At 45.8% G+C, this 25,877-nt stretch overlaps 1 protein-coding gene across 1 annotated transcript in view; it reads right to left on the bottom strand.

Moving 5' to 3' along the window:
• The window catches only part of LGI2 (leucine rich repeat LGI family member 2), a 36,581-nt gene extending 11,483 nt beyond the window's left edge, over window positions 1–25,098 (bottom strand). Inside the window, exons 1-6 of the mRNA XM_066632451.1 lie at window positions 24,914–25,098; window positions 23,676–23,747; window positions 14,829–14,900; window positions 12,157–12,228; window positions 10,471–10,542; window positions 2,238–2,407 (exon numbers count right to left, since the gene is read on the bottom strand). Of these exons, the coding sequence (XP_066488548.1) occupies window positions 2,238–2,407; window positions 10,471–10,542; window positions 12,157–12,228; window positions 14,829–14,900; window positions 23,676–23,747; window positions 24,914–25,098 (643 nt within the window). The remainder of the gene's footprint in view (window positions 1–2,237; window positions 2,408–10,470; window positions 10,543–12,156; window positions 12,229–14,828; window positions 14,901–23,675; window positions 23,748–24,913) is intronic.
• Window positions 25,099–25,877: the final 779 nt, after the last annotated feature.

Below are 25,877 nucleotides of genomic sequence, written 5' to 3'. Positions count from 1 at the left end.
GCTGGTGGAACAAGCATTCTGCCAGGGGCAACTGCCTTATGGCAGTCACAAAAGGGCCTCCAACAGCACGTGGAGCCAGCACATGGACTCCCCCGAGAGTCTCACACATGGCAATGGCACTTTTCTAGTCTGTCAACCCAGGTAAGTCAGCAGGGAAGGAAGGGGCAGGGCAGAACAGGGTGGCAAAAGGGCAAGGAGGATCAGGTCTGGGAAGGGGTTGGGTTAGGTAGTGGCCAAATCCAAATTCCCTTTCCAGACCAGATGCTGCAGCCTGGGTCCATGCCTACCTGCACCCGCTGTTTCTCTGGTGCACATCTGAGTAGACCCCTCTGTGCCTTGGAGGTTTATCCCCAGGTAATGAAACAAATGTTCACTTACCCAGACCGCTGGGACCACCCCCCCACCTCCCACCGGAGGATGCAATGTGAGCCATTTTTGCACCACTGCATCGATGGGGAGGAAGCATATGATTGGGCTGTTAGGCAAGGAACTAACGGAAGAGACAAAAAAAGATGGAATGAAATCTTTCTACAATGGAAGGAGAAATAAAACAGACCAGCTGGATACAAGCTCAGGAAAAGGCACAGGAAAGGAGGGCCAAGCACAAGCTGTGGACAACATTCTGGTGGACCACATTCTCATGTGGAAAGAGATCCCTTTCTCTCTTCCTTTTACAAGGGCTCCTGGGATGCTAGAGACAATAAGAGCAATAAGACAATAAGAGTTTTCATTTAGTATTTAATCTTTCTGTCTCTTGAATTATATTTTGTATCTTGGCTTGCGAGTTTATACCCCCAGTAATCTACTTTTATGTTCCCCTCCTAAATCTAGATTTCCTCAAATCCAATGGTTTGCTATAAAATGGGAAGACACAAGGCCCTTTCAAATGAATGCATTTGAAGAAATGGAAGTTGAACGTCATGATATAAATGACTCTCCAGCTTCACTGTAGTACATGAGAACCCAGAGATGACTGTAACATAGCATACTATGGCCAGGGGACAAAGAAAAACATGCATAAGTAAGACAGAATGGCGCCCACAGCCAGAACTCTGTTTAATATTTACTTTAGCAGTAGTTTCCACTGCTGAAAAGGAAAGCCATTGTTCAGTTTTACATGAGTCTTTTTCTTCAGCAATGGGGCAGCAATATAGCAGGAGGTGTAGGGAAAAAAATGTGCACCCATGTCCATTCTTTGAATTCAAGCTCATACAGCAAAACAGAGAACTAAAAGCAGAACTGGCTGTTATAGAGGAATGGAGTTGCTGCCAAAAGTACCCAGTTCTCATATCCCATATCCAATTCTCCCCTGATCCTACTGAATGAAATCTCCCCTGATCCTAATGAATGAAATCCATTGCATGACATATTGCTATCACGTTATGTTTCTCCAACCCATTCACATGCACAACGTAATGATACATGGTATACGCTAATGCGTATTCCTGGGGATTGGGGGAGATCGTCATTTATGGCAGTTTCTCCATGCTGTCCACAATATTTCATTTTACCCTTACTCTTGGCTAGACTTATGTGCAAGTGATCTAGGAAGCAGGCCCCATGAGGGGGGGGGGGTGCAGGGGGTACATCAAACCTGGGACTGGGGTCAAAAAGGGTGCCTGGAAGCCAGGGGAGGGGAGCTGGAAATTTCCTGGGATCTCAGAAAAGGTTTGCATATATGACATGAAGACTAGCATTGGCATTTTGGGTAAGCCTGCACAGTTTTATATGCCGTAATTCACAGAAAGATCATATGATTAATGATCATATGAAATTATGATCCAACTGAGAAGGGAAGGGGCCCAAAAGAAACTTTGTACCCCCTGAAAAATTCCTCTGAGGCCCTGCCAGGAAGATAACCCTATTCTTAAAGATCTAGGAACAAGAGACTCAGGATGAGCGGAGGTGAGTGGAGAATGAAGAAGAAAGCCGTCCCTTTTATATTTGATCACTCAAACAAAATATTCAGTGAGTGAGTATATTTTATCAAAGGACCAAGTTCTTGATTAATACTGTGTTGTGTGCTTCTTGATTAATCTCTCTTCAGTACCCATATAAAGACCAACGTAATCATTACAAACAGAACATTTTCCAAAATGCTAACACACCAAAGCAATATTACGATACAATACATTTACAATACGTACAACAAATGTTGCATATTTTGAGCGAATGGACCTGTGTGACCCACACTCTCAGAATTATTAATCTGCAATGAAATATGCTTTGTAAAATACCTGTTGTGGTGCATTCATCATCATAACTCGAGACATCATTTAACTTCTTGTCCTGAAACTCTGCTGGACCAACACACAGGACATCAGAAACAGTGGAATTTGTCATCTTTAACCACAAAAACAACCACTTGGCTTTGCAGTCACATTCAAACTTATTTCCCCTTAAATCTCTAAAAAGACACACAAAAACAAACAGGTTTGAACAGGTTGCTATTGTGTCACAAGGCACAGATGCATTAAACTTCCTTGACATTATCAATTTTAAAAAAAACAACACACATCTGCACAATGTAAAACTGAATCTGAGCAATAAGTATATAGCCCACACTTGGCCCAGTGAAATGAACAGGGTGGTTATCTGCGTGCAGAACATGGTAGATAGAGAACATCTCAAGTCATATCTGGAGATAATATTAGATTGACCCACAGATTCATTTATCTGCAGGTTTCAGTATCCACAGGGGCAGGACCCCCCACCACCACCCATGGATACTGAAGTCTAACTGTATCTTATGCACAAATGAAAGGACATATGTGCTGAACTGTTTCACTGATGCACTGTATTGGTAATCTGCTTTGATTGTCTTATCTGAAAAGTAATACAGGTTGTGCCTAATTATCCATTGGGGATCTATTCTGGAACTCCCAGTAAATTAAAAAAAATCAGTGGATACCAAATCAGTGGAAAAATAGCTTTAAAGACCCACTTCCAGGTTTCCTGCTCCTCTATTGTCACCCCAGAATACATTGGTATAGATGCAATATCTCATTCAGCCAATAGATCAGCCATTTTCAACCACTGTGCTGTGGCACACTGGTGTGCCGCAAGTGGTCCATATGTGTGCCACTGGAATTTGGGGAAAGGTCATTTATTAATAGGGCCAGTGGGAGATGTGAGCCCCCCACTGGCAGCATGGTGTGCCTTGTTAACTGTCAAAAACCTGGTGGTGTGCCCTGACCATTTTAGTGCCTTATCTGTGTGACGTGAGATGAAAATCACTGCACTAGATGGACAAATTATGGAATCTAGTGGAATAAAATTATAATTATTTAACAGTGCAAAAACAGGAAAGTTTATTTTGCTGCTTTTTTCCTTGTTCCAAGGCATTTAAAAGTGGACCTTGGTATCAGTGGTGAGTCAAATCATTGGATAACAAATCTGTGGATACCACAGATTGGATAACAGGTCCCCCAGCATTTAAATTTAGTAAATATATAAAATAAAAACTTTGCAGCTGTATCTTTGCCTAAATTGTTTTTCCATTAATTATGAGACCCCACAAAAGATACTGATGATCACAGATTATTATACAGGTGGCTGAAAGTTACCTCTGGAGTTTTGTTTTATCATATTATCATCATCCCTTCTGTTGGGTGGCTCAATGTGAAACTCATCTATGGGTTTACCCCTGTTTTATTTTCACAACAACCCTGTGAAGTGGGGAAGTTGGGAATGGGAACTTAGATCTTTCACCTCTCTATCCCAGGGATGTTAAACTCATTAATTACAGAGGGCCAAAGTTAGCATTCATGGTGCCTGCTGAGGGTTAGAAGTGACATCATTAAGCAGAAAGTGACATCATTAATTAGATGATGGTCAGAAAGAAGCACTTAGTTCTCACACAGAAACTTATGAGCTGCAAGTGACAGAAGAGAAAGTGTTAAATCTTGTTCACATTTTTGAGATATGAAAGAGCCCAGTCATAATGGGGGCCAGATAAGTTGCTTCTGGGAACCACAATCGGCCTTATGTTTGACACCACTTATGTTTCCTCTATCTGGTATAAAGATTTCTGTATTCTTGGGTGCCACTTTATTCTCCAGATTTGATACAGAGGCCAAATGTGTATTTTGTCATACAGACTGACTCCTCATAGGTGGTCAGGTAGCTATGTTATTCCTGTTAGATACCCTAACAGGTGCCACCTAACTGTCACAGTCAGGATAATGTGGTCTTGGACATGACAAGTCCATTACAAGTCAGCCTGCATCTTACGTTATGGTTGCATTTCAGAGTTAGTGCGTAAAGCCAAAACTGCATATACAGGCATATCCCATATCCACGGGGATTAAATTCTGGAATACCCCTTGGTTACCTGAAACCGCAGATACAGGCAAATGCCTACTCCCTCACCCTGTGGAGCTGAGGGAAGCAGAGCTCCCTTTGGCTCCAGATGGGGTGTGCAGGGGCCCACGGACATAGTCCGTGGCTAACTGAATCCACTGATACGGGGGGCCCCATGTTGTCAAAAAAATTACAGCCAAAATATATGCACTGTCACTTTAAAAACTATGAGAGACAGGTGGTAACAGAGACTGACTGAAGGAACAGTAGCCTCATTCAGAATTTCACATTCTGTCAATAATATGTATTTAGTAAGTGGATGGTGGGCAGAATTGCCTGCACTATTTAAACTGTTGTTTTTTCTCTGATTTTTTTGTTCATTTGCAAAGTACATGTTGCTAAGCCATTTCTGCCCAACATTGCATATATGCAACAAGGACCAAATGTTTACATCTGTAGGCTGGACAAAATGGGTTAAATTGGCTCAAGTAAACTCTGCGTAAGATGCAGGCTGACTGTACATATAAAACCCAAGGCGAGAGCTAGCATCCCGGCTGCTAAAATTTCTCTCTGACAACATGAAAGCATTTCACTCTTTGTGAGTGAAATTGTTCAACGTCTTTAACACACCAGATAAAATTGATTTGAGGGCCAGATCTGGCCAGCAGGCTACCAGCTAGACAAAATGGTGTGCAGCAAGCAAATCTTTCTGAGCCTCTAATAACCTAATCCACCCTTGCTACAACAGCACATCAGTGTTAAGATGACGTTTATCAATGGCTACTACACTGCAGTGCCACAAGCAAGAAAACCAATGGAAAGAGATTAGGGGATCCAAAGAATATAATGACCACTAGAATTGCCCCAAATCAGTGGCGCTGCTAGGGATATGACTGGTGCGGGCTGCACCAGATGATATGCATGAGAGGAGGTGACACCACTACTGGACAAAAATTTTTAAATCTTGGTATTTTCAAATAATGCCATCATGTTATATATCAATAGATGAGTAAAGTCATGCAGAATGCAATGAAAAAAACCACGTCAAAATATCTCTATTCTATCAAAAGTTAAAGCAAAAAAACTAGCAGGGGGCAATGATTACATCAATGGTACATCATCACACCCACCACCTGGGGCTTTGCCCCACCGACTGCATGGAAGGAGGTCCATCAGAGTGGTGACACGCTAGCCTCCTACACCAGGTGACACAAGTCCTAGTGACGCCACTGCCCAAAATGACTCTGTTTCTCCAACGTTTTGCTTTTTTTTCCTCAGGGAACAAAAGAAAATCTCAGTTCATTGTGAACCTTCCAGCATTTTTTAATGGATGGCTGTCTTTTGACATCACCAGGTCCTGCCTCATGACATCATTAGTTCAGCCCTCAGAAATCTCAGGTGATGGGATGCATCTGACCTGGTGACCCAAATTCAACACCCATAACCAGCACCCGGTCCTGTATATAAAGGTCTCTTCTATATAAAAATAAACTGAACTCAGCAATGGTGTTTCGGCTTTGCCACCACGAAGTACTATTTTCACACCTGATTCTTGATACAGGATTTTGCGAAGGACACACATTTGGAAGAAGAGTCCTGGATTAATTTTTCTTACAAAAATTACAGAGATTTGATTTCTGTGTGTAGTGGTTGGCATTAGTGCAATATGTTGTGCGGTTTTGACCATTCCAGAATTGTGGCTGTTTTAAACTGCTTTATATCCTTACAGAACATTGAATCTGAGGCCTGCAGCCAAAGATGTGGCTGTTTCTTCAGATCAATAATACGTAATTCCCTGCCTCTGCAGCTCCTGGCCACATGTAGCTTTCCTTTCCATAAGAAGCCTCCCTCTGGCTTTCTCTTCTTCCCCTAATTCGACTGGCCTTCTCCTGAAACTCAATCCTCATTCCCTGAGCCCCATACTCCTGCTGCCCTTGGCCTCTTGCCATCTTGGGCATCTGGTTCCTACTTCCTTCAGTTCATTATTCTTCCACTCTTCCTTTTCTGCCTGCCTGGACTCTTTTTAGCAACTTAGCAGCTCAGCCAATGGCAGTCAGATATTCTCTTGTCTCTATGTGGCAATAGGGTAGTGTTAACCATGAACCAGCAAAACACCTCAGGGCAGTTACTATAATTCTTCGCTTGAAGTCCACAAACATGGCCTGCTCGCCAGAATTATTTCAACAGAATAAATAACAGAAACATATTCATTTCCAGTGTATGCATGCACACTAAAGCGCATGGCCGCTGAGCTCAGTATATGCGCAATGCCTGGGCCAATTCCCCCATGCTGATACAGGCCTGGCCCAACACAGAAAGATTTTGCTCCAAGCCAGTGGCATAGCTAAGGGAGAGGGCAGGGAGAGGGCAGGGGGGTCAATCGCCCCAGGTACCACACCTTGGGGGTGTCAGGGGGTGCCTTTTTTCTGCTCCCAGGTGCCAGATCCCTTAGCTATGCCACTGCTGCAAGCCCCATCTCCTGACCCACTGAAATCCTCTGGGTCCCACCCTGTCGCCCTGCACAGTTATCACAGTTTTAGAACTCAAAAGTTAGCAGCCCTACATTAGGGCACCCCCTAATGTAGGGCACCCCCATCTGCAAGAGGGATCTGAAGGCCTTAGGGATGGACCTCAACAAGTGGGAAACCCTGGCCTCTGAGCGGCCCGCTTGGAGGCAGGCTGTGCAGCATGGCCTTTCCCAGTTTGAAGAGACACTTGGCCAACAGTCTGAGGCAAAGAAGCAAGGTCCATAGCCAGGGAGACAGACCAGGGACAGACTGCACTTGCTCCCGGTGTGGAAGGGATTGTCACTCCCGGATTGGCTTTTTCAGCCAACACTAGACGCTGTGCCAGAACCACCTTTCAGAGCGCGATACCAGAGTCTTTCGAGACTGAAGGTTGCCAATACAATATTAGGGCAGCTCAAACAACCATTGCCAGAGGCTTTACCACCCCCACCCCATAATGAAAACTTCTGTTATAATAACATAGCTGGTGTAGTGTATGGAAAGAGTGCTGGAATTAGATTAAAGAAACTTGAATTCAAATCCCCACCAGTGGTGTCACTAGGGTTGCGTCACCTGGAATAAGAGGTCAGTATGTCACCCCCCGTGATGGACCACCTCCCATGCATTGGGTGGGGCAACACCTTGGGCAGTGGGTTTGGTGATGCACCATCGCCCCTCCTCCACTGGTTTTTTTGGCTATAACTTTTTACAGAATAGAGATATTTCAACACAGTTTGTTTCATTGCATTCTGCATGAAATTATATATCGATTGACATGATGGCATTATTCAAAAATACCAAGATTTAAAAAATTTTGGCCAGTAGTGGTGTCAACTCCCCAGTGCACGTTACCCAGTGTGGTCCACACCCCCTGCATCCCCCTAACGATGCCACTGATCCCCACACATCCATGAAACTCAATGGGTGACCTTTGACTAATCACTCTCTCCTTAACCTACTTTACAGGGTGTTTGTGTGATTATAAAACATACATACAACACCATTATAAAAAAACACACACATATGACACCATGAATGCTGCCCTGAGCTCCCCGTAGGAAGGGCAACAGAGTAAATGCAGTATTTCTTTATATAGAAGACTCCTTTATTTACTTGCTCCAATCATCTTTGATGAGATGAAGCATCCCAACCCATGACATATTGCTGATATTTTCAGGGTCATTTTGTCCCAATGCATTAACCAGGCTTTACAGAGAGGAGTTTGAAACACCAGTCCTGGATTTCAGTGCTTAAAGAAAGTTGTTCTCATGAGAAAAAAGCTGGTAGATTTCTAAAATGTTACCTGCTGAATGTGCCTTTGTTAAAACATCTGTTCTTTTGCATGCATTGTCAAATAAATGCTTCATTCGGGGCTTTCTAACTGCTGTACCAGTGCAGAGGCAGGACACAGAACTGCATGAGCCCTTAACAAGCAAATCGTTTTAGAATCTATCACTCACATTTTTCAAAACCACAGCTAAGAGCCACACTAGACTGGGCAATTATGCTGGGAGCAGTGCCTCTGAGAGGATGGTTTTCAGGGGGTATGAAGTTTCTTTTGGGCCCTGCACATGCCTGATCTCGGAAGCTAAGCAGGGTCAGGCCTGGTTAGTACTTGGATGGGAGACCACCTGGGAATACTGGGTGCTGTAAGCTTATATACCATAGTCTTTCGAGACTGAAGGTTGCCAACCACTCCACTCTGGGCCCCTTTTAAGGTACAAAATTTCTTTTGGGCCCCTTCCCTTCTTCACTAGATCATACTTTCATATGATCACTGGATCATAATTTCTACAATTTATGATATATAACTATGTAGGCTTAGACAAAATGTGAATGCTGGTCTTCACACAATATAGGCCAAGACCCTAGGAAACTTCCAGAGATTTCCTCGAAACTGAAGACTCCTAGGAAATTTCGTGCTCTCCTCTAGCTCCCAGTCCCCTGGGACTTTGTGACTCTGAGCCTAGATAAGATGTACTCCCTTCACCCCATTCTCATGTGCCCTAGTGAGATCAGAAAATGTAAGATCCCATAAACTTTTTGGGCCCTGTTCTTTGGGTCCTCAGTCCCCTTTTTAACCCTGGTCCCGGGTACAATTTACCCCCAAGCATGTTCCTCTCATGGGCCCTGGCTGAGAACACCCAATCGTCATGCAGGCTACCCTTTCAGTAGCGCCACTTCTGCCAAGATATCACTTTGCAGACCACCTCTCTGCTACTGAGCTGCAAAGTAATGCCTCAGCAGAAACGGCACTGCTGAAAGGGCAGCCCATGTGATGATTGGGCTCTCCTAGCAACATAATTGGGCTCTTCATATCTTGAAAAATGACCAAAATGTGCATGTTTTCTCTTCTGTCATTTGCAACTAACGAGTTCCTACCTGAGAACAAAGTGCTTGCTCTGGCCATCATCTGCTTAATGACATCACTTCTTGCTTCCTGGCCTGAACCCCACTAGAGATGGTTGCAGTACCACTGTCCTGGCACAAGTGATAACTCAGACCCCCCCCCCCTCAAAAGACACAGGTTGGGTGAGGAGGAAATAAAGCAAAGAATGGAGAAGAGATCAGGAGTCATCAGCAACATAAGTCAGAGAAGCCCCTCACTCACTACAGGAACACTGTGTGGCAAGCAGCCCATTTCCAAACACAAAATCTGTCTCTTGGCAGCAGTACCCAGTAATGTTGATAAGCCAGGGCTGGGGGGGAATCCATTGCCCACCCACCCCCTGAAGTGGCAGTTTTCTGCGCTCTCCAATGGGGAGTGACAGTTCCTATCTTTTAGCATGTGGAAGGACTACAAAATGCTCCTCTTGCCTGCCCAGGCTGCTCCAAATTGAGCCGTTTCTGGGGCCATGACTGCACATGCATAGAGGATGGGTGTGTCTGCACAGGCATGGGGGATGATGTGATGACATGGGGGTGTCATTGCATCACCCCATTCTGGGTTTCCACCCCCCCCCAGCTATACTACTGACGGCATCAAAAAAGGAAAACAGGAAAAGGAGCCACTCATAAACAAATAACGTACAGATTATATGCAAAGGTAGGTGTGCCAACAGTTCTCATGGGAAAACTTTTCTCTTGAAATTGGGGAGGGGGGCTCCAAGGGTGGAACTGAAGGTGAATGCCTGCTGAATTTCGTCCCCTGCTTCCACAGTGATTTTTACATCCCACCCTTGAGACTTCCCAAACGCCCTTCCCAATTTAAACAAATGGGACAGCAAAGTTGCAGGGCAAATGTGCCTTGGCCATAAGCACGCTTAGGGGTCTAATCCTATCCAATTTTCCAGCATGGATGCAGCCTCAGTGCAGCCTCCAGGGAAGGGAACAAACATCCCCTTACCTTGAGGAGGCCTCTATGACTGCCCCCCCCCCCACTGCAGGATGTCCTGCATACCGTGTTGGTACGGCTGCATCAGCACTCGAAAGCTGGATAGACCCTAAATCCACTTTTTCAATCTGGTTACAGTCACCTAACTGCATTGGTCCAAACTATCACAAAATTAGCACCAATGGATATGTTAATTTTTGCTATCAATGTCAGGTACAGAACAAATTTACACAAAATTCTTAATTCCATGCTCATTTCATTCAAATGTACATAAGAACAAGTTTGCAATTTCACACACACACACCAGTTTTGTTTGGCTTGACTTACAGTTCAATCAGAGAATCTAAGTCACCAAAGACGTCCCTTGGCAGAGATTTAATCTGGTTGTTGGCCAAAGAACTGGAAAAGTAAAGTTAGGTGTTAAAATAGTGGAAACAATGCTAATAACTAAATCCAGCAACACTTAGCTAATATTAACTCTTGGAGGCTGCCCAATTCCCAATGTTGACAATGAGTAATAGGATTATGAATTAAATGAATGCAACCTTTTAACGTTAATGGAAACCCAAAACACTCTGCCTTCAGAAAAACAGAGAGCTACTCAATTTGGGGGATGAAAAAAATTAACATCCTAAGGCTGCAGTCCTAAAAACACTCACCTGGTGTTTATCTAAAACACAACTTTAAAAGTAAGCCCCATTCAACACAATCACACTTACTTCTGAGTAGAAATGCATAGGCTTATGCTGTTAGGCTGCATACAGAAATACACAGTCAGTTCTTGTTATCCACTAGCATTAAGTTCCTGCAAACCTAGTGGATAGTGAATTTGCAGATAACAAACCATTGATCTTATGGGATCAGTGGGGTTAGGTGCAGGGATGGTTGGTGTGGGGGCGGCAGGTGAGGTAGAACTGCTCTGTTGTAGTCCATGGAAAAGCACTGCAGCTGCCCTACCTCCATACACCTGAGGAGGCTCTCCTTACACCCATTTTCTCAGGTGTAAGGAAAGCCTCCTTGGGTGTAAGCAGCTGGGGCAGCTGCAGTGCTTTTCCATGGACTACAATGGGGCGGTTCTGCCTTGCCTGCCCCTCCCCCACACCGCATGTTCCTAGTTAGGTGCAAGGGGTATCCTACCTGCCATCAGAAGAATCCAGCAGAGACCCTCAGGAAGCTAGCAAAGTGCCACTGGAAGTGCCAAAAGATCTCTGAATGCTGCACAGACCATCCAAAAGCTGCAGGGACCTTCAGAATGCGGACCCCTGTAAAATGGCCAGCAGAAGCTTCCGCTATCCATTTTAAAGGGGTCTGTGCTGGTTGTGGGTGCCATTCTGAAGGTTCCTGCAGCCTCCAGAAGGTCTATGCATAGCAGATAATCAGAATAGAGGCATAGATAATGAGAGGTAGGTAGAAATTCTGCCCCTCGCAGATAGCAAAGTCGCATATTAAGAGAACTGACTGAATAGCTTGTGCACTGAATCCCTTGTAATTCTGCAGTCACCGGCGTAGCTAGAGGGGGGGCGGAGCACTAAGTTTTGCAGGGAGCAACCCCGCAGTGTGCAAGCTGCCCCTCCCCCTCCCCTTGGAAGCCATTCGCCTCCGTTTAGCCTCACCACAGCATGCAAGCGACTCCTTCCCTCCCCTTTGGAGCCATTTGGGGGGAGGGAAACAGAGGCTTCCTGCAAAACCTAGTGCCCTGCCCCCCCAAGCTACGCCAGTGTCAGCAGTTACTCTTTTTTGGCCAGATGTGCAACCTTCCTCAGAGAATCAAACACAGGAGCAAACAACATATTCTTTCTTCTTCCACTTCAAATCACTTAAGGACTAGAATGTTTTTGTTTTATGAAACAGTATAGGCCACAAGAATTCAGATTCCATTCCAGATACCTGGCTTTGGCCTTTCAAAGTATAGTTTACGCACATAAATACACATAGTCCTACTTAAATGCAAATATTGGAAATCTAATTTTATGCAACCCCCAAATAATTCAAATTCGCATGAAAAGAACTCACAGGTGTGTCAAGTCTCGAAGGCCACGAAACGCATTTCTTGAAATGGTGTCTATTTTGTTTCCTTCAATAAATCTATTCCGAAAGATTAAAAAACAAAAACAAGACAATAAGAACAGATTTGGGCTTAAAACTCATTTGCTGCACTGAACCTGCATTTTCTTTTCAAATTACTGTGTACAAAATCACACCAGAAGAAAAGCAGGAAACAAAAAACATTCAAGAAAGAGCAGAATTCTGAAGAAAAAAAAATGCGTCCTGTCAAGTGCATAGCATGAAATTCCTTTTCTCGGCCAAAAGGCCTCTGAATGTGCTCCTTCTCCATGTGAGCAATTCAGAAACTCTGTGAGCGTCCCAGTTGTAGGTCTGGCAGTTTTTCACGTCTGCTCACGTGGCTTTTGATTTAGTAGCCGCACTTGGAAGTTGGGCCTGCATTGCTGAAGCAAACCTGGCAAAAGCTTTCTCAGGGCCACTTGACCTACATTCCTTATGCGCCATCTTGGTCTTGTGAACGGCTCCCCATTTCACCAATGGCAACACAGAACTTAGCTATTCTTAAGTTACTTTGAATATTTCCTACTCTCGGAAAGAACCTATCAACATCCATTTCAAAGAGGCACTCCATGTCAAAGAAACATTGGCATTTAGGAATTCACTGCACAACCAAGACATCAGTTTATTTTTATTAAAACAGAAAATCCCCCCCCCCAACCGTGATCATCCTTAGCCCACCTGGTTCTGAGTTCAGGATAGCTACACCTATACAATAGCCATAAGAAGCTAGAACCAAGAAAAATGCAAACTGAGGGTTCATCACTATAATGTCCCCTGGATTTCACTAAGAGATATTTAAACATGTGCTTGATTTTCCCACTGAGTTCAAGAGGGTTTGAAAGTGCTCAATTTTGGCTGGCTGTTGTCAGTTGAATGCTGCCCCTTTTTATGAAGCAGTAGCGTTATGGAAAAATAATATTAAGTAAGGGCTGTGGTTGTTGCAGTAATCTTTGTTTCTTCTGACATTACTCCTACAGCATAGAAAGAAAACGCATCGTTCAGGATGCAACAGAGCACATGACTGAACTGAAAAAGATATTAATTTTCACAGTCTAATTTTCCATTTTGCAGAGAAACATCCTCATTTACCTTACCATAATTGTCTTTCATTATGATGTGAAGCACATTTCATGAGATTTGAATGTTCTCCTACTGAGTTCATACGTATTACATCAGAGCTGGGGTGAGATCACTGATTGATTACCTGCTCCCGAACATCAGCACTTTGGCTGGGATCCAGAGAACTACTTTAAGCACACCCGAAGACTTGGAGGAGACACCCCTCCCCCTCCAGAGAAGGCTCCAGCCTTGGTGAGGCCCTAGGGCAAAAGACATTTGGAGATGCCTCAGTGGCATGCTCCTTCCATGCTTTGGAAAGTTTACATGTGCACCAGCTATGCACTCATGCAACCTAGGAAATGGGCAGCAGATGAGTGCAAGGCCCCCTTCATGCCACAACCACCACAACAGCGGTGGTGGTGGACTCTTACCCATCTGCTTCCCAATTCCCAATCAGCTTTCTCAGTGGACACCCAATTGGCAGACTGGCAGACAGTTGGGAGTGGGTGGCAGCAGAAGGCTGCCCTCTTTTTTCCCAGCCCTAGCTCCCAACACAGTGTTGGGTGCAAATCAGCTGGGAATTGTAAAATGACCCTGGGAAAAAAGATGGTGATGAGGGTGTTGCTGGAGAAAAATAATTCAAAGTTTTCCTAGGGTGTATGAAACTAATTCTGTAGTTCTTGGAATCCTAGTCATCATTTTCAGACAATGAAGGTAAAATCACAACAGAATTGCAAAGGTAATCTGGAGCTTCTCCAAAGCCACCTGAGACATTTAGGACTGAACAGTCATGATCCTGGCCCATGCGCCACCTGGACACAGGACCGCAGAACACTGCTCCCAGAAGACTGCTGCCCCCCTACTTACCAGAGCTTCCAGAGCCTCGCCCAGCTTCCCTTGACCCTTTGAAAGCCTTCTGAGGTCTCCGCAAGGCCTCTGAACACTACTTCCGGTTTTCGTCAGAAAACCAGAAGTAATGTTAAACAGTGCTCCAGAGGCTTCAGAAGGCTTCTGGAGGGTCAGGGGATGCCACACGAAGCTGCCCTGGCCTTCAGAAGGGATCTGGAGGGCGGCAGCATGGATAGCAGCAGGGGGGCCACTCCCATGGGCATTGAAAGCATTGCGCCCCAAAGCATTTGCCCCCCACCCCCCCTCCAGGAATGCCACTGGGACTGAAGCCCACTTTACAAATTACAACTCACAAAAGTGATAATCACAAGTGAGCCTGTACCTCAATGTTCCACTGTAAGTTGCAATACATGAAATAGGAGCTCATGTACCACCCCTGCAAACACATGAACTCTCCCCACATCTGGAGAATTGCACCAGTTCTGAGTTCACCCACAGCAACCCACAGTAACTTGCAACAGAAATAGGAATATGATTACACGTCCACTTGGCCCCATAAGCCGCAACACACAATGAGATCCAAAGAAAGCAACATGAATTGTTCAGTGGCAACAGAATGGGATTATTTTTTCCAATCAAGAGTACACTGGTAAATCGTTATTCTTCATTCATTTAAGAAGTCTTAACTCAATACAGTAAAATCATGAACTTACAAGTATTCCAGATGAAAAAGACCGCAAAAGGCATCATCTCGTATGATGGTAAATGAGTTAGAATTCAGCAGTCTACAAAATGGAAGACGAACATTAATACAAAAAATCAAAACATGAAGCTATTCAACTTATGCCACGGTAACAAAAATACTCGGTGCTGTATTTCCCTTAGTGAGTACACTGGAATGCATAAAAAGAGTTGGAGATAGTTCATCAATTGTAACACATTGTTGAATTAAGTGACAAATGGGCTTTACTGCTCCCCCCACCTCTTTGTGGTGCAACCAACCATACTTTACCTCATTTACAAAGATGGCTACACAGTTAAAAAAAGACAGTGAAGGAGTAAGAGAGAATCGCTCTGGTAATTGGAGCTTATCCATTAGCAATTTTCACCCCCTTTCATCTCAGGACACACTGACAAGGTAATAAAACTATCAGTTTTTTTTACAATTGACAAGGCACACCATCGCTCATAGTTAAAATCTCTGGGTATACCTACTATAAAATTCAAAAATAACAGATGTTGTTTGATGAATTAAAAAACAATGTTTCGCCCTACAATCACTGTAGACATCATCAAGCGTCCAAAGGCAAAACTCCACCACTGAGGCACACCATGCTACTGGTGGAGGGTCCTATTAATAAATCCCCCCAATGGCCTGACAAATAAATGACCCTCCTCCAAACTCCTGCAGCACACCTGCAGCCTATTCACAGCACACCAATGTGCCGCAGCTCATGGGTTGGAAATCACTGAAATACATGGTCTGAAGACACATCACACAGTGACTTCACGAGGAAGTAAAGTCTCATTAGTTCAAGGTCTGGTTAGTGCCTGAAGGGGTGACTCTTTGGGAACCCTATGTATGACTCCTTGAGTTCCATGATGGAAAAGGGGGAGATTTAAGTATAATAAATAACATTTTAAAATGTCCAAAAATGTATATGGAGGGAGAGAGGTTTTGGTAGTTTGTGTTTTTTTATCATACTAAATGTTGTGGAGAAGCTGAAAAAGGAAAAGGAACAAGCGATGGGATTGATGACAAAAAACATTACTCTGGACTTTTAGTCCAAGTAAGCAAAAAAGAGGTAACCTTCAAAGAGATGTTGGATGGAATATTCATTACATTGAATGGAAACATCCAATACATCTTGACAAATGTGTTTTTCTTTAAGGGTAATGATTCAGTGCGTTCTCTTATCATTTTATGTGTGTGTGACTTAGAAGCCAAATCTCACATCAACTCTAGTGAGGTACAACAGTCTAGACCAGTGTTTCTGAACCAGTGGTATGGGTACCACCAATAGTACTTGAGGTGCTGTCTAGTGGTACTCACAGGACCCCTAGACACCTGCCGTCCAGCAGTGAAATCAGGAATGTGATGCAACAGAGGCAGGAAGCTTGGCTCCAGAGCTCCAAAGCACGAGCTCCAAAAGCATGCTTTTCCACACTCAAGAAAGCCCTCCCATTCACCCACAGCTTCTTACTGGTGTTTGTCCGTTTCTGGACTTAGAAGTAACTGATGATTATGTCATCCCCAGTTACTTTCGGAGGTACTTCCAATATGTGAACCATGTGAAGTGGTACAGCAGAGGACAAACCTTGAGAAACATTTATCTAGACCAGTCATTCAACCCCATGGGGTGCCCTGGTCATGGATGGAAAATAAGAAATGATTTTGTGATTGTCTATGTTGTTTGATTGGCGGGGGGGCGGGACTGGAACCTGAGAAGAGCTCCTAAAGAGAGCCAGGGAAAAAAAAGGTTTTGAATGACTGACAGACACACAAGCCTTTGGAAAGAATGAATTCACAGATGCATAGCTGAATGCACAGGCAGAGAGGGTCATGTAATGTCTGGCCCCACATGGATTCTAGCTAGCCACAAACATGGTTTTAAACATGTCCAATTAACAAAGCATGAATATGTAAATGAAATGAGTGAAAGCAAGACTAGCAGGAAGAAAGGAAACAAACTGAAATGGAAATAGTGGGGTCTTAAGGGACATTTAACTAGCCAAAGTTCAAAGGTGTTGCAGTGCGAAGTATGTGAATGCTTCAGTATAGAAGGGTAGATGTTCTCTCATTCAAAACTGTCTTGTCTATCACATGCTTTGTGTCCAAGGTGTATATTTTTAAAAGGCAGTGTGGTTACTCCATTACTATACCAATAGTAATCAAAGGTCAGATTTCATGGGCAGGGGATACTCACCAGACTCACTGCCCAAGGGGAAAAACTGACTTGATTCTGACCCTTGCTTCATCAAGCTACAGCAGTGGTTTTCAAACTGCCTGAAGGCCCTGGTCTCTGCCCCCTTGAGGGGCTGGGGGCAGTGAGGAGGCAGCGATTGTGCGCTCTGCCTCTGCAAAACCAGAAGTGCAGTGGGATCGCTCCACTTTCAATTCTGATGAGCTGGGGAGCCCTGCAGACACTTGTGCAGGGCTCCCCATACCCCAGGATGGCAGCTGCAGGGACTGGTGAGTGCATCACAGTCCCTGCAGTCCCCCTGAGCAATGCAATCCTGGGGGTTGCATCGCTGCCTTCCCCTTGCCCCCACTGCCTCCCTCCCCTCCCCTGCAAGGACTTACTGCGGTTTTCAAACTCCCTGAGAGTTTGAAAACCGCAGAGCTACAGCAACAATGGCTCAGCAAACCAGTTTGGGTTGACTGTTCTTTTTCCACTCTTCCTCTAGCTTTCTGTTCCTTAGAGAGATCACTTCCATGTACAGAACAAGGAACAGAGATACTTTTTTCAAACCGTGTCCCTGTTGCCCAAACAGACCACAGCCTTTAAGCTCTAAAAAGAAACCAAGCAACACTTCCCCCTTGCTGCAAACCAGAAGCTGCCATCAGAGGGGACGGACCAATGTTGCTCCTTGATAAGTTGTCCCTGCCATCAATGGCTGGGTTATTTTTTTTATCGCACAATCCTATTCTCTTCTTATGCTGGTGTAGTGACTGCTGCTCTGGTGTAGTAGCAATGTACACTGTAGCAGTTGTGCCATAAAGCAAGTTGCAACAGGGCAGACGATAGGGGCACCGGTGGGAAGGTCTGCACCGTCTTTCCGGCTCCAGTGGAAGCCCCAGCTCTGTGCCAGGTAGCAGAGGGGAAGGAAAGGGCAGGGAAGGGCCTAAACAGGTGGGGGAGGATGGAGATTGATGGGGGGTGGACTGGTGGGATCTGTGGGACTGCATACAGTCTGCTGACATGGCTCCGCTCAGACTTGCACCGGCAAATTAGCAGGGAGAGGTCCGAGTAGGATCATTGCGGTGGCTGGGACTTTTCCCTGGGCAAGGGGACAAATGTCCCCTTAACTTGAGGAGACTTCCAACCTGCTCAATTGTCATGCAGCATACACACTGGCCCTGCTGCACTGGTGCTGGTTAGGGTTGGGCTGTTAAAAAATGTAGTACACCACCTTCTAATCTTGGGGGGGGGGGGGGGAAAGGAAGCTCAAGGTGACTTACAGAATTAAAATAAATAAAAAAAAACTCCACACATAAATAATCCAGGCAAACAATTTAAGCAATAAAACATACACATAGTAAGCCATAAAAATGTCAACACAGCAGTAGAAAGAGTAATTCAGTCAAAGGCCAGTTTGAACAAAAACAGTCTTATCCCGCCCCCTCCATTATTCAGAATTACAGGAGGGGGGCCATCATGATGTTCCCAAATGCACTTCTCCATTCTCCATAGGAATGAACGGTAGCCATTCACTTAAGCAGGAGGAAATAAAATATTTTAATAATATATCCTGAACATCAAAGGAGCACGACTAAGAGCCTAAGGCTATACATGCCTACTCAGAAGTAAGTGCCATTAGAGTCGATGGGGCTTACTCTCAGGAAAGTGTGGATAGGATGGGGCTGTGAATCTGCTCTCCTGGTGAGCCCATTCATCATGAATCCGTTCTGTTCCTAACTGTCCTGTAATGGTTTCAGCTTTTTATCATGTGAGAATATGACTGAGTCTTGGCGGTATGATGGAATGCTGAGAACGTGCTGATAGTCTTAATTCTATGTCATTATCATCACACATTTCTATGACTGTGCCGGTTTTGCTGACTCGGGCCCCTGAGTTTCATTTATGTCATACTGTTGCCAAAAGCAACAGAAATTGAGTAAAAGAAAGCTATAAGAACCAATGGCACTACATCATTGTGTAATAATTGTAGAAAATATTAACATGAGCATCCAGGTAGTATGACTTGGTCATGCTGCTGCCAATCCAACCGCACTGGCTCCTGGTCCATTTCCACATGCAACCCAAGGTCCCAGTGGACCTTAAAGCCCTATGTGGCTTAGAACTGGGTAATAGTAGGATCACTTTTCCCCATGTGAGATGGTTCACCTCTTAAGATCATCCAGCGGGGCACTCCTGGAGATGCTGCACAGACCCAGTTGGCAGTAACATGGAGAAAGGCCTTCTCTATGGTGCTGTCAAGGATGTAAGTATTCCTGTAAGTGTTCTGGCAATGTCTAAAGTACTTTCTTTGTTGCTCTGTCTATTTATGATTTCTCTGGTCTTTTATAGTTTTGCTGAGCTGGGCTGTTAGTTCTTTTGATGCTGTTTTCATACTTTATTTTAATTTTTTTCTTATTGCCATGCTCCTAAAGACACCATTTTTATACAGGGAAAACATGAGGTACAGTATATGAACTCAATAAATACATGGTTTTCTGAAAGAAGCTCTTAGACTTGCCTGGTTCAAGCCAAGCTAGTCCAGTTTCAGAACACCCTGAAAATAAGATCAAGGTAAGATGTGATCGCAAATGGGAGAGAAGGCTACAGGTAAGTATTGGAATCTTGTCCCACTGGGTTGTAGAATAAGAAAACCAACATCCGGGTCTACGGGGACAAGAAATTGTTTATGGAAGAGAAAAGCCCATCCTAGTGAACCAATCTGAGCAAGGATTATTTCTGTTCTAAGAAACTCATAATATAGAGGCCATTGAGAAAAGTGATATCCTGACTTGACATCAGAGGAGTGATAGAGCTGTAGAGGCCATTCACATATAGTGAGGGCTTCTGCTCCTCTCAGGGGAAAGGAGGTTCACCACCAATCACTGCACGCCTCTATTCATGTTATGTTCAATGTGTGCATACAATTTGTGGACAGTGCACACATGGTTGTTGATCACAGAATAGGATTGCATGCAGTTTTTCACACATTACATTCCATGTGCACACAGCAGTAGATGCAGTAAGGGTCTGGTCCATGCAGTAGCCTCACTTTTGCTCTAGTGACCCGGAATGGCTCCAAGGAGGAGGGAGGGGGCCATTTGCATTGCGCGGGGAGGCTCCCTGCAAAACTTAGTGCTTTGCACACCTGCTTTGCTACGCAACTGGGTCCTTGTGTATAGACTTTTAAAATGCATGCCCAAACAGTCATTCACATGAAAATGCGTACACATGTACAGATACCTGCATGTGCACACAACACTATAGGTTAACATCCCTGGAGCTATTTGGTCAGTTGATTTTTTTTTTCTGTAAACTGCTTTGTAAACTTTTTTGTTGAAAAGTGATATAGAAATAATAATTCTTAATAATAATAGAGTTACTACTGAATTCTGTTCAAACTGGAACAAGAACCAGATTTCCTGTTTCTGGCTTGGATGGAATTAGGCAGAATATTTGTAAACTGCAGCAAGGACCCCAGATCCTACAGTCATCCCAAGGCTTGCCCCAAAGCCTCCAGATAATCTCATCACTTTACAGCCCAATCCGAACTAGTGCTGGTGCAGTGGGGCCATACAGCCTCTGCTGTATCCAGCGCTTGGTTGAAGCAGGCTGGAGGTTTCCTAAGGGGAAGGGGATATTTTTCCCCTTACCCTGAGTAATGTTCCAGGTTGCTTAATGGGGCCACTTGGATCTGTGCCAGCTAATTTGTTGGTGCAAGTCTGAGCAGTTCCACGTAGGGCATCCAGGCCCGGGAGGGAAGATAAGATATGGCAGAGATCTGCTTTGCCGATCCCGCTGCCCTCCTAGCCCTGATCTGCCTGCATTCCACCTTCCCCTGCCCAGAAATTGCCCCTCCCTGCCTCCATTACACCCTCCCACCACCCTTCACTGCCTGGTGCTTCATTCTTCTCTGCTGGTGGCTGATCTTCTGGAAGCAGCATTAGTAGGGCGGCACAGGCCTCCCTGCCAATGCTGCCCACTCTCTGGGTGCCACAAATGTGTTTCACGGTACAGTCACAACAGCGTTGGCCAGCACAGCAACTTCTACACTGGCCAAAGGCAAAGTTAGGATTGTGCCATTATTCTGGTACTTGCAAGCTGTACTGTAATGATCTTTTTAAAAAGTTTACATTGAACGGTTCTAAATTTTATCATTTAACCCCAAACCATCAAAAAATAAGAGTGAAAATATTACCGCAACCACAAATCATAAAATGGATAATGAGTATGACTAGTTTCAGTTAAGTCCATATTAAAAAGATCAAGAGCATTCATTAATATACTGAAGTCAACAACAATTACTGATAACCTAAGGGAAGTCATTAGTACAGCACGCGAGGGACTAGATATTTAATATTTCTGCAACTCCTTACACCATTTGCTGCATGAGCCTCCACAGATTCCTTTCTCAACTGTTGTGCAATTACTACACATTTGGCAACTCACTATGCTGATCAATGCAGCCCTCCCTAATGCTCCCAGGGGAGGTCATCTGGGTGCAGGAGCAGAACAGATTTCCTAGTTTCCAATATGTAAGGGATGGAAGCTTTGCAGATGGCTCACCAGGTCATCTATACGGGTTGGGCAGGGGCAGGGAAAATGCCACTGAGCTTGGTCAAATTAACCTACAAAACCCAAGCCAAGGCAAAATCCTATTGCTAAGTGCAGATGTTGGTACCCATCTCTGAGCCCAATCCTATGCATGTCTACTCAGAAGTAAGTAGTCAATGGGTCTTACTCCCAGGTAAGTGTGTATAGGACTGCAACCTTAAGCTATCAAGGGGGCTCTTTATCCATGAATATGAGGATCCACTGAGGGCCAATGCCAGGTCGTTTTGCTCCCTTGGCAAGGTTAACTGAAATAGAAATTTTTCATAGGATATTATAATTAATTATATTCCATAGTACTGTTGTAACATTTTTCTTAAAGTAAATAGTCAACTACATTTTTACATGGGTTAAACAAAACTGATCTGTTTAAAACGGTGCCCCTCAAAGGTCAATACTGTGCCCCTCTGAGGTCTGCAGCCGAGATAGCAGCCTAGTAGGCCTAATGATAGTGCTGGCCCTGGATCCACCTGCCCTTTTTCTGTCGAAAGTAAGATAGAGCTCATAAAGTGGATTGTATTTAGAAGGTGTGATGTATTTGGGTTCATATTATCCAACCTGAATATGGGGAATTTTCTGGGATCAAAGGTGGGGATAAGGATGGTTTTGTATTGGGATAAAGATGTAAGAGACAGCTTCCTATTCAGGTGTGTTAGAGAGACTTGGGCTCCTTACTTTGGTGTCCTCCACAGGCCCTCAAAGTCCGTTTCTTGGGGTTCACCTTCAACAATACATTACAACTGGAACTGCATCATCCAGATGACCATGAGATAATTCTGCGGCATATTTTTCTCCTTATTTTAGCACAAGTCTGAAAAAAGAATGCCAAACACTAGGAATGTCTGTAGTGTGTTCCCCTGTCCCTGCTACAAATCAACATGAATGCCAGAAATTGCTTGACAACAGTGATTTTCAACCACGGTGCCACAGTCTGGTGTGCTGTGAAAGGTCCGCCAGTGTGCCTCAGAAGTTTGGAGCACAGTGATTGAAAATGGCTGAAAATCTCTTCTGGGTTCTGCAGCTGTTTTTAGGGCAACTGTCTGTACTAATGGAGTGTCTGTTCCCCTTCCACTGCTGGCACAGAAAGAGGGACAGACTGTTACTATAGACCAGGGGTGTCCAAAGTTTTTGGCAGGAGGGCCGCATCATCTCTCTGACACTGTTTTGGGGGCTGGGGAAAAAAAGAATTAATCTACCTTTAAAATTTGAATAAATTTACATAAGTTTACATAAATGAATATATTAAATGAACTTATATGAATGAATGAAGGTCTTGCAATAGCTCAAGGCCTATAAAAGCCCTTGCACAAAGCAAGGCTGACCTTTCCTTTACTGCTACTGCTACTACATCACAGACATGAAACAGCAAGCAGTGGAGGGAGCCCTCATCCCACAGCTCACATGAGAGGTCAAACAGTTGAATCGAGTCAGTGCGGGCTCCAACAAGTCTCCGGAGGGCCAGAGGCTCATTGGAGACTGGGGGCTCCCTGAGGGCTGCATTGGGAGTCCTCAAGGGCCGCATATGGCCCCAGGGCCGGGGTTTGGGCACCCCTGCTATAGACAGTTGCCCTAAAAACTGAGCCACAGAACCTGGAAGAGTCTCCTGGAAGCCGAAAGTGACACCACAAGAGACGAAGACCATCGAGAAGACCATCAAAATAGGTGTGCTGTAAGAAGTAAAACACTGAAAATAGCTGCTTCATAATCTCACGTCAAATCAGAGTTTCAACAGAGCAAGTGTTAACCTTTCCTTCCCATCTAAAACAATAACTCCTCCACTTGATTTTATTTTTTACTTTGGGGTGCACCAATGCAAATTTGCCCTTGGACTAGAACCCAACTCTCAATCTTTTCCTGGACAGAGAAAAAAACCAAAACATTTCCTTGGCTCTTTTTGCGTCTGAGAGTGAGCCACCCAAAAGGGGATCCCCAGTGCACCGGTGGGTCGCAGTCTGTGATTTGGAAACAGCCATTTCCAAGTAGTGTCGATTCCACCCTGGGGTTAGCTTCAGGCATGCCTCATTTTTTTGCACTGAATGTCATACTTACAGCAATTGCAGGGAAGGCAGGTGAGAAAACATTTTTTCTTTGATTTCAGTAAAGGTGCCATTGACAAGGCTCCTGGGGGGCAAGAAACAAAAAAATTTAAAAGCCACAAAATAACCAGGAATCCTGATGATTTTTATTGTCACCATCATCATCACCACTATAATCTCAGTCAATATCTTTGCTGTGTCCTTTCCTATTACCTCTTTTATTCTACCCAACTACCGATGTGCGTTTTGGGATGGGGGAGGTTCAGCTCTGCTCCTGCCACTCAATACGCTTCTCATGTCTCTTTTCATCTTTTTCTACCCATTCGTCCTGAGTAGTCTTGCCTGCCTTTTCTCTCCAAAAGCAAAAGGGAGATTTGCTTTATACACAACTCCCCCCCCCCCAAATTAGGATTTTGCTGTTGTTCTTTTTCCCAGAAAAGGATCTCAGTGTGTGAAACAGGATTAAAGCAGGGACTGCAGGGTTTTTTTTTTAAAGCTCAGCTGATTTTTGTAAAGAGGTGCAAGTTGGAAAGTCGGATATGTCCAAATGCAGAGAACTCTCAGGTTTCCAGAGCTTTGGGCCAGTGGCGTAGCTAGAAAGGGGGCAAAGCACTACTTTTTGCAGGGAGTCTCACCACAGTGTGCAAGCTGGCTGTCCCCTCTGAAGCCATTCCGGGCAGGGGGAGCAAAACAAGCTTCCGTTTTGCTCCCCCTGCCCAGAGTGGCTCCAAAGGGGACCGAGAGTGCTTGCATGCCACGGAGAGGCTCCCTGCAAAACTTAGTGCATTGCCCCCCCTCTAGCTACGCCACTGCTTTGGACCACCTTTGTTCCTCATGCCAGATCATTAACCCTCCAGATGCCAGGGATTCTTTCATTCGGATAGCTCTCTAGTTTTTGGAGAGGGGGTGCCTTTTTGGGGAGGTTCCCTCTAGTTTTTTTTGGGGGGTCCCCTGATCACCCCCAGATTCTTGTTCTCTGGCACTGCCTGCTCCACCACTCTCAAGACCCCCCCCCCCCACACACACACACTTGCAGGACAAGGCACAGTCCTGGTGGGGCACCCCCACTTCAGACCCCCAGAGCCCTTCAGACCCCCAGACCATTCCACAGCCCTGGGATGGGGCATGCAGTGGGGAAAGTTGGGAGGAAAGCCCACCCGTCACACACACACCTGGATCTGCCCCCTGCCCAAGAAAGGGGGGAACTGCCCCCTGTCCTCCCCCCCATGCCCGGCGCCGGGCTGGACTTACAGGGAGCCGATGTCGCCGGGGATGGAGCGGGGCACGGCGGAGGAGCCCACGCAGATGACGGAGTCCTTGGTGCAGCTGCAGATGGCCGGGCAGCGGAGCGCTCTCCGCACCTGGGCGCGCTGCAGCAGGCACGCCGCCGCCAGCACCAGCAGCCCCAGGGCTCGGCCGCCCCGCCAGCCCGCCATCCCGCGCCGCCGCCGCCGCCCTCCGCTGGCCCCGAGCGCTGACGCCGCCGCTGCCGAAGACGCTGGGAGCGGAGCGGGCGCCAGGCAGCATGCTGCACCGGGGCTCGGCGGGCGGAGTGCGCGGCGCTCGCTGCAGCAGCAGCACCAGCCCTGCCCCAGCGGCAGTCCCAGGCTCCGCGCACGGCTCCTGCCTCCCCTGACATCAGCACTCCGCTCTCGCCTGATGCATCGCTCAGCAGCCCCACGGCGGAGGGGGGGATCCCCCACCGGCACAGTCATTCACACCCCCCCAGGCAGTAGCCAGAGCGCCAAGCAGCGGGTGGAGTGGACGCCCACTCCCCCTCAGCCTGGGCGGACCCCCCTCCCCCATCTCCCAGCCTGGATGCATCCCCCATTCCCCCCCCAGCCTGGAGGGATTATCCCTTCCCCAGCCTGGAGGGATCACCAATCCCCCCCATGCCCCAGCCTGTCCGGATCCCCCACCCCCCAGCCTGAATGGATTCTCCCATCCCCCAGTCTGCATGGCTCCCCAATCCCCCCATTCCCCAGCCAATCTGGATTCCCAATCCCCCCATCTCCCAGCCTGGTGGATCCCCACCCCCCAGCCTGTCTGGATCCCCCATCCCCCAGCCTGAATGGATTCTCCCATCCCCCAGCCTGAATGGCTCCCCAATCCCCCCATTCCCCAGCCAATCTGGATCCCCAATCTCCCCATCTCCCAGCCTGGTGGATCCCCACCCCCCCCATCCTGGATGGATTCTCCCATCCCCCAGTCTGGA

This window comes from Tiliqua scincoides, chromosome 6 (genome assembly GCF_035046505.1).
Source record: "Tiliqua scincoides isolate rTilSci1 chromosome 6, rTilSci1.hap2, whole genome shotgun sequence".
Lineage (NCBI taxonomy): Eukaryota > Metazoa > Chordata > Lepidosauria > Squamata > Scincidae > Tiliqua > Tiliqua scincoides.
The sequence above is the reverse complement of the archived record's forward strand: the minus strand, read 5'-3'. Positions and strand labels throughout refer to the sequence as shown.